The 15,557-nt window shown below is 44.7% G+C and overlaps 1 protein-coding gene across 2 annotated transcripts in view; it reads right to left on the reverse strand.

The window, feature by feature from the left end:
* Window positions 1–15,557, reverse strand: part of GMIP (GEM interacting protein) — a 108,238-nt gene that overhangs the window by 29,015 nt on the left and 63,666 nt on the right. For both annotated transcript variants that reach the window (XM_069766766.1, XM_069766765.1), the window contains 4 exons: window positions 13,635–13,699; window positions 12,512–12,622; window positions 10,296–10,376; window positions 3,489–3,671 (listed from right to left, as the gene is read on the reverse strand). In XM_069766766.1, coding sequence (XP_069622867.1) covers window positions 3,489–3,671; window positions 10,296–10,376; window positions 12,512–12,622; window positions 13,635–13,699 — 440 coding nt within the window. The remainder of the gene's footprint in view (window positions 1–3,488; window positions 3,672–10,295; window positions 10,377–12,511; window positions 12,623–13,634; window positions 13,700–15,557) is intronic.

Here is a 15,557-nt window from a genome sequence, read left to right on the forward strand (position 1 = left end):
ACTGACAAAAGAATTGATCCAAAGTACCATACATTGAAGAGAATGGTCTATTTTTCATGTAGAAGAAAATCGTTCCCCTCGTACCACTTCTCCTGAGTCTCGTGACCACGTAGGTAAATGTGTCAGGTTAGAATCAGAGAGATGGGGTCAAAGACAAAATTGTTTCTAAAGTCAAGGTCAAACCAAGGCGGTAAGACGTTAGCATTTTGCAGAAAGAGCAGTCACCAAGTCAAAGAACCAGCCCAATAGGGCATCAAGTGATAAAACTGGAGCAAAGGTGGGTCAGAATAAGAGGTCAATTCAATAAAAGCACACCGTATTGGATGGTACATACAACTGGAAAGTATATATTGGGTGCAGGAAATTTTAGTTGGGTGGTGTAAGGGTGTGGCAGGGGCTGTCATATGCCTCTCCCTCTCAAAACAGTGTTTGTACAAAGTGTGTGATTTTATTTGATTTTTGTAAGTATATTAATATGTGCATTGCATTGAGTTTTATAGGTACTAATGTGCACGGTTAATGTAGTTTACTGTGGTAAATGTATAATGTGATTTATGTATAGTATATAGGGAAAGTACAGGGTTAAGTATAGGACATAGGTATAGCATAGGACATGGGGATTAAGTTAGGAAGGGAAAGATTCAGTTGTGGGCATACTAAATATTGGAAATAGATTGTAAATTGCACAGGTTAGGATAAAGTTAAATGTTCAGGATCAGCCCCAGCATGGGAGGGGTCAGGGAGAACTTCCTGGTTTTGGTTAGACAGATGAGAGTTGGTGATTAGATCTGAAATAGATAATGTGTTAGCAGGAGTTCAAGGCCAGAGGGCAGGAGAGCACGAAAAGTATGAACTGTTTCCCAGTATGAGAACATCGGCAACTGTCTTCTGTGGACATTCCTGTGATGTCAGGAGCCTACAGACCAACCTAGGCATTGGGAAACGTGCCTTATTCTCTTCCTACAAGGGGGATCCAGAAGGGAAGATGTGTGAGGGAAACGGGATGAGTCTTATAGAAACTGCAAAACCGGACAAAGTACCCCCGAGGGCCGAGGGAGCCATTAAGCGAAGGGATAGCTCCGGCAGAACAAACAGAGAATGTGAAAATGTACTTTGCTGCAACATCAATTGAACTGAATATGCTAAGTAAAGTTGAACTGTTTGTTAAGAAGCGAGTGTCCCCTGATTTATGTGCGTATGTTTCTGCATCTGGAAGCCTGGCGACAGCAGAGTTCGGGGGCCGAAACAGCACAAGGGAATCGGGACATTGTTTATTTGAAGGGTGCAAGGGTTTGGGAACACGTCAGTCCCTCTCCCACGACTACTGCCACGTGAACCTTTCCACTTGGCGTAGTCGGCAGGATACAGATTCCTCGCACAGAAAAAGCAGAAGGACCCTTGAAAAAGCTAAGATGGTGACTGTCGAGGGAGCTAAGATGGCAGACAAAGGTGCCAAAACCAAAGGAGGCTTTGCCCGTTGTGGGCGTCTTTGGAGAGGTGGTCTGCCTAGAGAAGACCTCCCATCGTAAGTGGTGCCCAGATGGGTTTGTCGGAAGAAAAAACTCCGCCCATTGCTGCAAGTGACTGGAGATCGGGCGGGGAATCGCACAAAAAGGGCAGAAAAACCAGAAGTAACCCCGCTCAGGGAAGGCAGAGTCCAAGAAAAATACACCCTGAGGAGAGCATGAAGACGCCATTGTTGGTGAGAGAGAGGAAGAGTGAGCAGGTAGAAGTGAAGCATCAAGAATTTCTTCTGGAGAGAGATGGCCGATGGTATGGCATAGCACTCCGTGGGGAATCAGGAAGGTGCAAATGGAAGTGGCAGTTGGTGTAGCAGTCGGAGGAGTTGCGGCCAGGTGGACTGAAGAAGCTAGAGGTCCCACCAGAGGTCCCGAGTCAAGAGCTGGACCCGAAGGCAGAAGCGACTGTGACGGTGTGGCCGAAGCCCTGCAGCAGGGCAGAGCATCTGAAGTCTTTGATGGCGACATGGCCGATGAGTACATCACAGCCCCCTAAGGAAATACCGGTCCAAGCTCACACGTCCCAGGGCCCCTTATGTCGGAAAGACCAGAGCCAGAAAAACCTGGGTCTGAATATGGCCACTGGAGGAGTATTTAAAATGGTGGCCGAAATATAAAGTGTCGGACGTAAGTGCTTGTTGCACATCAAACGGGACTATTCTGCGTCCCAAGGGGCAGGAGCCCCTGAATAACCGGAGACAGCAAGTGTTGGCCAGTACAGCCGAATGTTTTATTTTATGTGTGTTGTTTCCCTCTCCAAGTTGCCTTTGCGCAACACCCTGCTGGATTGCACAACTGTGAATTCTTAAAGGGACTATTACTCCTGTGACCATATGGACTGTGTGCAACAGCCCCATAGACTCTGTCCTGTTATCCCCATGGACTGTATGCCATTTTGACCATTAACTTTTCCTCAGGGACTGATGGGTAGCACTGCACTTCTTAAAGAGACCATGGTTCACAAAAGGGGGAAGAGGGAGGAAACAGATGACCCAAGGATTAAGCTGCCTTTGTGTTCCTGGACTGTCGGGCAGTTGTAACTTGGCCAACACGCCATTGTGTTTGGAAAGTGGACACTGTGTCGGGTCCACGGATCAGTGGGACCGTCATGTGGATGTGTGAGAAAAACACATGACCCGATGTGCATGCCAGGTTGCAGAGGAGAAGGACTGTGCCCATGGATAATTGTTATTTGTGTGGGCCAAAGGGTCGGTTTAATAAAGAACTTGAACTTATTGCTCCAGTGTCCCAACTGAATGGGACCAGGACTAGTCCTTTTCCAGGAACAGGGTCAGTGATGGTCAACAAGAAAAAACACACATGTTGTCTACTAAGAAAGAAAATGTTTTAAATGTGGTTTTATGCATGTCTGAATATTTTGGTGTCTTACAGGATGACCATATTTTAGGAGGGAGGTATGTAAGGGTGTGACATGATCTGGAATATGCCTCTGCAGTACACGCACAGCACAAGGGAATCAGGTGTAGGGTGTCAGAGTGTGGGAAAACAGCAGCCACTTGCCCACGACTACCGCCCTGTGCACCTTACAGTGGCATGAGCTTCCATTAGCCAGCAGACTTGCCCTCAAATCCGCTGACCAACCCTAGCAATTGGTCAGGCAGCAGGAACTTTACTAGCGCCTCCACCTTTGTCAATCAAACAGACTGGGTGGTGTTCAAGAGCAGAGACTACCTTCACTGCTGCCAACGTCAGAAGCTATGTGATGTCATCTGCCAGCTATGATTGGTAAGAGCAAAAGGGCAGGTAAGTAGTTTTTCTATCGCAATTATATGGCTTTGTTGTTGACTGCAGCACTGGGTATGGTAAAAACACCAAAACTCATTGATTACAAGGGGTGTCCACATACTATAGGCTATATAGTGTATCTGTGCATTATCGATTTCTACTAATTTGTAAACCGCAGTCATCCTGTCAGTAAACCGATCTTCTGCCATTTACTATCCTTACCTTGATTTGAGCCTCCTCACGGGACTTCCTTCGTTTCTCCAAAAGTTTGCTTGCACTTCCAGGGTAGGTGCCCGTGTGCTGCTCTTCTTCTATCTTGGCGCTCAGTTGCTTGGCCTTTTCCAGGTCTTCACAGCGTTGTATATACTGTTGTTTGGCCTTACGTAATGAGGACAGTGAATCTGCCTGTGATGAAAGAGAAAATTGTGTCAGAATGGGAAGCATTAAAGTTTATAGTTTCCTAATATGGAGAACATGTGTAATTAGGAAATCTCTTGGTGTAAACTAAGAGAGCTGTCAATCAAGAGGAGACAGGTTGGGAGAAGGCAGAAGAAAGCTGTCCAGGAGACTCTTCTCCCTTTGCCCGGTTCTTTTTAAAACTACAATATGGGGGGAATTTACCAACAGCTTTCTACCACTTACATTAGTGAAAATAAGTATTTGATACATTGTCGATTTTGCAAGTTTTGCCTTCTACAGAGAATGGAGAGTTCTGCAATTTTTATCTTAGGCATAATACAACTGTAAGAGACAGTATCAAAAAATAGACAAGAAAATCACATTGTATGATTTTTTAATAAATACATTGCATTTTATTGCTTAAAATAAGTATTTAATCACCTACCAACCAGCAAGAATTCTGGCTCTCACAGACCTGTGAGTTTTTCTTTCAGAAGTCCTCCTTTTCTGCACTCATTAATTGCACCTGTCATTACTTGTATAAAACACCTATCCACACACTCAATCAATCACACTTCAACCTCTCCACCATGGCCAAGACCAAAGAGCTGTCTAAGGACTCCCGGGACTAAATTGTAGACCTCACAAGGTTAGGATGGGCTACAATAGACGAGCAGCTTGGTGAGAAGGCAACAAGTGTTGGCACAATTATTAGAAAATGGAAGAAAAATGTAACACCCCAGGAAGTCGGTTGTTACAGTGGTATTGCCTTCCTCAAGGGGAGGGTGCTGCCATGCCTGGAAGCGACAAGGATCCCTTTAACAGGTAACACATACATACAACACTGTTCTGACTCCAAGCCAGAAGGGGGTGCTCGAGACCCGGTTTGAGGGTGGCTTCCCTATATATTCTGGCTGCAAGAGGAGTTTAGGGAAGTCTGTGAGGAGAGCTGGAGCCGAGCAGACATGTGGTTATGCAGCTCCTAACAGGAGAGTCAGACAGTCTGTAGGAGAGAAGGAGCAAGGGAGGAGAGAGAAACTGGAGTGGAGTTGCGATTGGGCTCACTCCAGGATCGAGTGCAGAAACCGGAGGCCAGAAGTCTGAGGTTGTGGGGAACTGTATGTTCCAAAGCAGAAACCAGCGGGCAAGAGATTCCAAGTCTTCTGGCCACAACTTCACCCGAAGGCACAGCAGCAGATAAAGCCCGGAGTTGCCATGAGAGAGGGACCCCTGTAAAAAGGCTCGATTTGTCTGCCATGTGGGTAGTGTCCACCTAAAAGGGACAGCGTGAGAGAGAACCTTGTATGAAGCCTCAGGCAGCAAGGGACTGAGAATACAGCGCAGTAAGGAAGGCTTCCAACCGCACCTGGCTAGGGGGATTCTGAATCGCTTCCAGGCTGCCCGGATTGTAAAGACCACCTGTAACCTGTACCTGAACTGCATCAGTAAAAGGTAAAGAGACTGCAATCTTGTGTCTTCTAATCCTTTCCTGCACTTCACCATCTATCATCCTTACCAACTGCACCGGGAGCCCTGGGGACTAAGCTCTATATGTGGGGAGCTATACCACCTCTGCTGCAATACCATCATCCCCAATGGACCCCTTTAAGCAGCGTCGTCCATCCCTGGCCGAGTACCACAGGTGGCATCACGAACAATACTACTCTTTAGACTTTATTCCCCATTTTCATTAACCCTCTTTTACTGGACTCCCAGGGCAACGGACCAGGTCACTGCCACCGTGACCACCCCTTGAAGAACAGAACTGGCCCGGTACCGAGTATCCCACGGTCCTAGCGGGTGCTTCAAACACAAGATGACTGTCAATCTTTGTCATTCTGGGTGCCACATCACTGTCATTTGATATCTCGGGGCTAGGTGCTCCCTCCCTATTCCAAAAGCTAGGGGCACCTAAAATTACTTTTAATGATGAATATGTCGTGGCCACATACCTTGCTGTACTCCTGAATCAGCACTTATCTGTCCTCTCCCCTAGGAAAGTGGGGAGTAGCTGTATATCATAACTAGCTATTGAACCCGTTCTACGCCCGGGTGGCGAGCATTTATATTGGTATATGGTCTCCATCCAGGTATGTGCTGCTCCATCCTGCTCCTTCATTCTGACATGTGCTGCTCCCATCCTGCGTCCCCATCCTGCCATGTGCTGCTCCCATCCTGCGCCCCCATCCTGTCATGTGTTGCACCCATCCTGCGCCCCCATCCTGTCATGTGTTGCACCCATCCTGCACCCCCGTTCTGTCATTTGCTGCCCTATTCTGTCATGTGCTGCTCCCATCCTGCGCCACCATTCTTTAATTTGCTTCTCCCATCCATATGCCCCGTACACTGCTCCATAAAGGTTTATGGCCCCCATAAGATGCTCCATAGTATATGCCCCAGTACACTGCTCCATAAAGGTTTATGGCCTCCATAAGATGCTCCATAGTATATGCCCCCGTATACTGCTCCATTATGGTTGATGGCCCCATAAGATGCTCCATAGTGTATGCCCCCGTACACTGCTCCATTATGGTTTATGGCCCCCATAAGATGCTCCATAGTGTATGCCCCCGTACACTGCTCCATTATGGTTTATGGCCCCATAAGATGCTCCATAGTGTATGCCCCCGTACACTGCTCCATTATGGTTTATGGCCCCCATAAGATGCTCCATAGTGTATGCCCCCATACACTGCTCCATTATGGTTTATGGCCCCCATAAGATGCTCAGTAATGTATGCCCCCGTACACTGCTCCATTATGGTTTATGGCCCCATAAGATGCTCCATAGTGTATGCCCCCGTACACTGCTCCATTATGGTTTATGGCCCCCATAAGATGCTCCATAGTGTATGCCCCGTACAGTGCTCCATAAAGGTTTATGGCCCCCATAAAATGCTCCATAGTGTATGCCCCCGTACACTGTTCCATTATGGTTTATGGCCCCCATAAGATGCTCCATAGTGTATGCCCCCGTACACTGCTCCATTATGGTTTATGGCCCCCATAAGATGCTCCATAGTGTATGCCCCCATACACTGCTCCATTATGGTTTATGGCCCCCATAAGATGCTCAGTAATGTATGCCCCCGTACACTGCTCCATTATGGTTTATGGCCCCATAAGATGCTCCATAGTGTATGCCCCCGTACACTGCTCCATTATGGTTTATGGCCCCCATAAGATGCTCCATAGTGTATGCCCCCGTACACTGCTCCATTATGCTTTATGGCCCCCATAAGATGCTCCATAGTGTATGCCCCCGTACACTGCTCCATTATGGTTTATGGCCCCATAAGATGCTCCATAGTGTATGCCCCCGTACACTGCTCCATTATGGTTGATGGCCCCCATAAGATGCTCCATAGTGTATGCCCCTGTACACTGCTCCATTATAGTTTATGGCCCCCATAAGATGCTCCATAGTATATGCCCCCGTACACTGCTCCATTATGGTTGATGGCCCCCATAAGATGCTCCATAGTGTATGCCCCGTACAGTGCTCCATAAAGGTTTATGGCCCCCATAAGATGCTCCATAGTGTATGCCCCTGTACACTGTTCCATTATGGTTTATGGCCCCCATAAGATGCTCCATAGTGTATGCCCCCGTACACTGCTCCATTATGGTTTATGGCCCCCATAAGATGCTCCATAGTGTATGCCCCCATACACTGCTCCATTATGGTTTATGGCCCCCATAAGATGCTCCATAGTGTATGCCCCCGTACACTGCTCCATTATGGTTTATGGCCCCATAAGATGCTCCATAGTGTATGCCCCCGTACACTGCTCCATTATGGTTTATGGCCCCCATAAGATGCTCCATAGTGTATGCCCCCGTACACTGCTCCATTATGGTTTATGGCCCCCATAAGATGCTCCATAGTGTATGCCCCCGTACACTGCTCCATTATGGTTTATGGCCCCCATAACATGCTCCATTGTATATGCCCCCGTACACTGCTCCATTATGGTTTATGGCCCCATAAGACGCTCCAGTGTGTATGCCCCGTATGCTGCTGCGATATATAAAAAAAAAATACCATACTCACCTATCGTCGCTGGGCGCCGAGTGCTGGGGGGCCTGAGCAGGCGGGGACACCGGCGCGCTGTGGGGGTCAGGTGCCGGTATCGCCGCTAGCTCAGGCCCCCCAGCACTTGCTATATTCACCTGTCCCCCATTCCAGCGCTGCGTCCACTCCGTGTTCCGGCTCCTCTGGCTGTGACTGTTCAGTCAGAGGGCGGAGCCGGCGCGCATTAAGCGCATCATCGCGCCCTCTGAACTGTGAACATCACAGCAGAGGACCGGGACACGGAGCCGCACGCAGCGCTGGAACGGGGGACAGGTGAATATAATACTCACCCTCCTGGCACGTCCACGGTCCCTGCCTCTCTGGTGGAAATCGTGGTGTGCGTTCAGTGTGTACGCATACCGCGATCTCCTGGGAGCATCACTCTGTGGGGTCCAGACTGTGCCGGCGCTTGCGCTTGCGCAGTCTATAAAGGCTTCGAATAGAGTGACGCTCCCAGTGTTATATTATAGATACATAAACCAGACTAACAAGGGAAGACGTACAGAGATAAATGAAAGTACCAATCATACAAATATGCACTCACAAACAACAGAGTGGAACCCAGGGAAGTAAAAGAAAGGAACAACCAAATAGGAGTGGATGAGGATATGCACACAGACAAATCACCAAACACCAGTCTGTAGAACAACACTGCGAAACGCCTCCTCAACAAAAATCTCCAACTCCACACCAGGCAGTATAAAACTAGCACTGACAATTCTTATTGCCCATGAACAAAAGTTCATTTTATTCAATAGATCTTGTAATAATAATAAGTTCCACAATTGGATGTGCTTAAATAAAATGTTCCTGAGCTGAGATAATCTTATAAATGTGCCCCTGCTGTGTACTGTGAAATGGCTGTGCCTGTTTTAAAACAATGATTTACTTCAAAGAAAGAATCATTTGTGATCCCATGCTGTAATGTCTATACACCCCCAACCTCCCCCCGCCCCGCCCAGGAGCTGTGCTATGATCAGACCATGTTCCTGTACAGTCAGACACGGCCATTACACAGTACACAGCAGGGGCACATTTATAAGATTATCTCAGCACAGGAACATTTTATTTAAACACTTCCAATTGCGGAACTTATTATTATTCCAAGATTTATTGATAAAACTGAACCTTTTTCTGTGGGAAAACCCTTTTTTAACCCCTGCACTGATAGCAGAAAACTGCACCGTTTAACATGGTGGTGAAGTGCTTCTAATCAGTGCAGGAGTATGAGGAATCAGACACCATGGTCTTCTGTCTCTGTCACGGTAAATCCATGTCACTGAGGTTCCATGCAAGATCTCATCATATTCTGTCCGTTACACTGCAACATCCATAAGGGAGTGAGCAGAAATGCACAAATTCAAAATTATCATAAAATTGTATTTTAGTAAATTCTTTTAAAAGTAATGAAAAAATGAACAATAGTAAAAAACAAACAAAGTAACCTCAGATGTGAGGGACACATAAGGCTACAAGCCCCTTTAAACACACCAATTGCAATGAGTAACAAAAATACTAAAGACAGTCTGCACTGAATGATTTAGGAGGCAAATCAATGCAACCAGGCAGAAAATCGGAGGAACATACTGCACCTAGCTGATATCTATAAACATGGCCTGGCAATAATCCTAGTCCTTGTGCTTGATTATCGAGGTGTCACCGGTCCTCGTATGCCTCAGTAAAAATTATGAACTCCTCAAAATTGAGTATGGCAATATAAGCTGAAATAGGGACAGATATACACAATGTGGGGGCTGGTGCTGTGACCCTCCACCCCGACGCGCGTTTCGTCCAATGAGAATTTGAATTTAAAAACCCCAAATCTTTACTGTAAATCCATCTAAAATGTAGCGGATACAGAAAAGTTTGCTGATGTGTTTCAAGTCAAATTAACTCTTAATCGTAGATGATTAAAAGTTGGATTGACTTCTATCCACCACTTATCAGCCTTTGGGAAGGGGAAATCGAGAAGGAAAAAGAGAGCAGCTTGGAGCAACCAGTCTTGGTGCCACTTCAAGAAGATAAGACTTTTCCAACAGTGGTTCAGATAGACACATCAAAGACTCACATGTGGCAGCCTTAAACCCCCAACCCCAGAGATGATGATGATGAACTGAATACTGGACCCCACAATTCCATCCATAGTAAATGATCCTGTCTTAGATATTTTTGTACTTGCAGAATCCACGAGACGTTGGTGACACTAGCGAGAAACATTTTGAGGATACTCGTCTTTTTTTCCTTTTGTTCTTGGTCCTTGCTTTGACCTCCATTACCAGCTTTCAAAAGGAAAATGGTGGCCATTCATATGTCACGTCTTTTGTGAAAAACTGTCAATAAGAAGGACATTTTGAAAGTTGAAAAAAAATGTTGGAATGACTCAAACGCGTCAGAAAAACGTCCTGCGCCTCCTATACTTTAAATGGATTTACAATAAAGATTATTTGATTTTAAACCCCCGTTTGCTGGACTTCAAATTATCATTGGACATGATCAACTTGAGATTATGTGTATGGCCACCGCTACATCGTCAAGGTCCCGACGTGGTCACTCACCATTCTTTTCTGTTCTCTGAGCCATTGCTCCCTGAACTCCTTTCTCCACTTCTCAATCTCTGTCTTCTTTGCTAACAAAGGCTGGAACACAAACCATATTTATCAATACAGAATCATCCTAAATATAATAAAACATTTCTCCTACGTTTTGCAATTTTGTATAAAATATATATATAAATATAAATGAAAAATGAGCTGAACCCTGGGCTGTGTGCGCTGAACTATGAGTTGTATGTAGTCGTTATACTACAATCATAGAACTCTGTGGAGTCTTTCCATATCTCCGTATGCCTCCAATTTCACACAATGGCAGACAGAGGTTTTTGATGATTTTATACATCTGAGAGTAAAAAAAAGACTTTGGATCCTAAAAGAGTTACTTATGTTTCCCTGTAGTATGTAGTCTTAGGGGCTCTACTAGATACATACGTCCACAGTAGTTCTCGATCTCACGTGACCATTTTGTAAGCCAAACATCCTGATATACACTACTCAAAAAATTATGTGAACGCTTGCACGTCATGTCTAACCCCAAGTCACTCTAGAGACATCAATCTGTCCACTTAGGAGGCAGAAGCGATTATGAATTAATTTCACCAGCTTTGGTGCAAATGACGACAGGCGTGCTGGAGAGTAACAGCAAGACAAACACCCATAAAGGGAATAGTATTACAGGTGATGGCCTCAGACAATTCCCCTTTCTTTAACCTTGCTGACTCATTCTATAGTTTTCTCTTTTTCTAGTGTCCTTGTTACTATAGGTAGCAAGAAGCAATACCTGCAGCCCATTCAGGGAGCCCAGCTCCTCCATAATGGCTCATCCATACAAGCCATTGTGGGACTGTTGACCCATCCATACAAGCCATTGTGGTACTGTTGGCACATCCATACAAGCCATTGTGGTACTGTTGGCACATCCATACAAGCCATTGTGGGACTGTTGGCACATCCATGCAAGCCATTGTGGGACTGTTGGCACATCCATACAAGCCATTGTGGGACTGTTGGCCCATCCATACAAGCCATTGCCGGACTGTTGGCACATCCATACAAGCCATTGTGGGACTGTTGGCACATCCATACAAGCCATTGCGGGACTGTTGGCACATCCATATAAGCCTTTGTGGGACTGTTTGCTCTGTCTTCCATCACAGTCTCAAGAGCATAGAGTAGATCCAAAAAAATGGGCCACTGAATGAGGAGACACTGGACAGAGCTATAGAAGGAAATCATCTCAACAGCAGGACCGGTATCTCCTACTTTATGCGAGGAAGAACCGAAGAAACACTATCAGAGCCCAACAAAATTACCTCCCATGTTTACTGATGTTTCTGGCCAAACTGCAAGAAACAGTCTCCAAGAGAGTGGCATGATGGCCCAATGACCTGTAGTTGGACCTGATCTTACAGTCCAGCATTATGTAGCTTGAATGTCTTTCACTAGAGAACACCAGAATTGGCAGGTCCATCTGTGGTGCCTCATGCTCTTCACAGATTCATACTGAGCACCTGTGATGTATGAAAAGTCGAGTGACACCGTGGGGAATGTTATGCTGTCTATAAGATCATACAGTATGACCAATTTGATGGTGGTTCAATGATGATCTGGGAGGCATATCTTTGGAGGGTACCCTGACTGCTCTTAGCTACCGGGATGAAATCTTCGAAACCTCTGTCAGATCTTATGCAGTTGCCATTGTCCTGAGTTCCTCCAGGTGCAGCACAATGCCTCATGAGAGAGTGTGTAGGCAATTCCTAGATGATGAAGTCGTTGATGACATTGACTTGCCCCTGGGTTCCTAAGATCCAAATCCAATTTAGCATATCTGTCCAGGAGCTCACTGACGGCCTGATCCATTTCTTAGAGATCCCCCAGGAGTCGGACACCATCTGTCGTCTCATCAGGAGCATAAACAGACATTGTCGGGAATGTTTACAGGCATGTGGGGGCCATACACATACATATCCACTTTTGATTTCAATTTTCTACTTTAATTTTCGTGAGGATTTGGAATTAGTGCTCAATTGGTTGATGATTTTGGTTTCCACTGGTTTTGTTCTCAACAAACTAGACAATTTAGATTAAAGATTTACAACTTGAATCTTTTGTTTGTCATCCAATGAGGGGTTTAAGTGTTCCTTCATTCCTCTCTAGCATCGTATTTATGCCCATTACCTGTACTGCGGAGCCAGGCGGTACATTTATCAGCCACTTACCTGACAATACTTTTTCATCTGTAGTAGAGCCACTGTTTCCAGGGCTGAGTTTCCGGTGTGGGTTTCATGGTCCAAAAGTAGAAGGTAGACATCCTGCATCGGCATGCATGTCTGTAATAGCCCAAACGCAGAGTAACCAGACGTGAATGTAGCTTCGTCATTCAATCATCACCGATATACACAAATATAATATACTGCAATGCAGAGATTCTCAGCTCTCCTGTACCCAAACGTTACCAAATCTTTCAGATTCCAAAAGTGTTTTAGTTAGAAGCAGAAATCTTCAGCGATAGGTGACACTTTTCAATAGACAGACATGTCCTTGGATGTGTTTTTTCTATACCATGGAATCTCTGACCGACACATCAAGGGAAGGAAACTGCAGCTGCATATCCCTCCTCTCCCCTTCTCACTGTCTAGCTGTTACTGTTTTACGCTGCACAAATACGACACACTCATAATAACTATGGTTTTAATTAATTGTTATATTTGCAAATTTTAGCTCTGGAACATCTGTTTAGCTAGGCAGACTATATAAAATTCATGTGTCAATATGGCCATACTGAAGACGACTGCTTTCCCAACAACAGATGCAAGAATAAAATGGCTGCATAGATTTCCTATATAACTAGGAAAAGAAAGACAGCTGTTAAGGAGTTGACCAGTTATTAATAATTCCTTTAATTAAATATTTATTATACATTTTTAGGCTACAGCTCCTATACAGAACTATGTGTCTCCAAGGTTACAGACTACAAATAAAACCTATGTAGTCTGATCTTGCAGTCATGTTCTATTTTCTTTCATCTGACCCCTCTGGTTGCCAACATCGGAAAGTGCAGAAGGGCAAAAAGGAAGATGGAAGTTATTAGCACATAAGTGCAGGATAAGACTACACACAGGATATATTGTCTGTAGCAAACATAAAGTAAAAGCATTAAGTTTTGTGTGTTGCTTATTTTTAAATCCGCATTTTGTCCAGACGCCCCTGCCAGTTTTTACCCCATTTATCTGCACGTTCTTTATTGTGGAATTTAAGTGACGATTTAGCTGAATACACGGGAAAAAAATGGCAGATAAACAATGATGAATCAGGTCTTAAGACCCTTAAAAAACAGCTTACCTGCTGACTAAGGCTGCTCCTTGCAGACTCGCACAATCGGATGGTGTTCTTGGCAAATTCAGACTCTATTAACAAGAAGAATCACCACGTTGGAAAAATATTGTGTCACATTGCTGAACTGTATGTGGCTAGAGGTGCAGAGGTCACGACCGGGCCCGTGCAAGTGAGGGGCTCACCAGCGCCAGCACAAACTTCAACTGGATGTGTGTCCTCGGATGCTGAAATGTATTCTGGCGCAGCGCCGCTATACAAGCTGCCGGCCAATCAGAGGCCAGCAGCTTACTTCGACATGCACGTTACTAGGGACCCATGGCAATGACATCATGCGCTCACGTCGCTTGCATGATGATGTCAGCTGACACCTTTAGAAGAGGATGCCACATGATAGGGGGAGTGGAGGGAAGGTGAGTAGAATCTGTTTTTTTTTCTGTGCATTAAAGAACAGCAGAAGAATGGGGGACATATACCAGGACGGGGATATATATACAGCTCTGGCAAAAATTAAGAGACCACCACATCAAAACCCTGTCATGGGCAGCCCAATCTCCAGACCTGAACCTACTGAAAACCTCTGGAATGTAATCAAGAGGATGATGGATAGTCACGACATGACAGACTGGTGGAAAACATGCCAAGACGCAGGAAACTGTGATTAACAATCATGGTTATTCCACAAAATATTGATTTCTGAACTCTTCCTGAGTTAAAGCATTAGTATTGTTGTTTCTAAATGATTATGAACTTGTTTTCTTTGCATTATTTGAGGTCTGAAAGCACTGGTTGGTTGTTTTTTTTTAATTTTGACCATTTCTCCTTTTCGGAAAAAAAAAAATACAAAATGTATTGCCTGGAAATTCGGAGACATGTTGTCAGAAGTTTATAGAATAAAAGAACAATTTACATTTTACTCAAAAATATACCTGTAAAGAGAAAAAATCAGACAAACTGAACATTTTGCAGTGGTCTCTTAATTTTTGCCAGAGCTGTATATACCAGGATTGAGGACATACTGTATATACATATACCAGGATGGGGCCAGGATGAATGACATATATACCAGGATGGGGGATACACATTTACTAGGATGGGCCCACGATGGGGAACATGTATACCAGGAAGGAGCTCAAGATAGGGGCCATTAATACATAATGGGGAAGGAGGTGCAACTTGTGTGACCTTATAGGATTTAGAATGGTTAAAGGTCCCATACAGTTGATCAAAATGCGGCAGTGGGGGGGAGGGATGTTGCGAGTGAAGGGCCCGGTCCAAATCTTGCACAGGGGGACCATCGAACTCTAGTTAGTTACATCACTGCAGGAGAACCCCATTAAATAGAGAGAAAATATTCATTCCAAAGTTCTGTAAATGTAAAAAGATTTTTCTTAATCAAAAAATCTATTAACATTTTGACCTCAGGTCATGATTAAAGATGTGATCTGAAATGCGTAGACCAAGAGGATGTTTTTCCATTTCTGATGTGATATCAATTTGTGAAGCGTGGTGACTTATGTCGCTTTTGGATTTCAATGGATTTTTCAAACAGGAAGAAACTTTGTTTTATATTTTAAGGACTTTGTCCTGGAACAATTTTTTTTTCTTTGTGCTTGTAAGAGCCACTGATCTGTGACACTAGCTGAAAGTGAGCTAGATATACAGTGTACCTTTCAGTCACCCTTTTACATAGAATTACTAACATGTCAGAGTACTGAAGAATAAGTTGTCACTTAAAAAATCTACCCAGTAGAAAATGTGGGTAGTCTCGCTTGGAAAATCCATTGTTTTAATACCCTTTAAAAAATATGTTTTACTGGATTTTGTTAATATATTTAAAATGAGTACCTCCTTCACTAATTCTGGAACAGATTTTCTTTGTTATTGTGCCCCTCCGTGCCAAAGTTATCCCCCTCAGTAATAAAGATGCAA

This window comes from Ranitomeya imitator, chromosome 4, assembly GCF_032444005.1.
Source record: "Ranitomeya imitator isolate aRanImi1 chromosome 4, aRanImi1.pri, whole genome shotgun sequence".
Classification (NCBI taxonomy): Eukaryota; Metazoa; Chordata; class Amphibia; order Anura; family Dendrobatidae; genus Ranitomeya; species Ranitomeya imitator.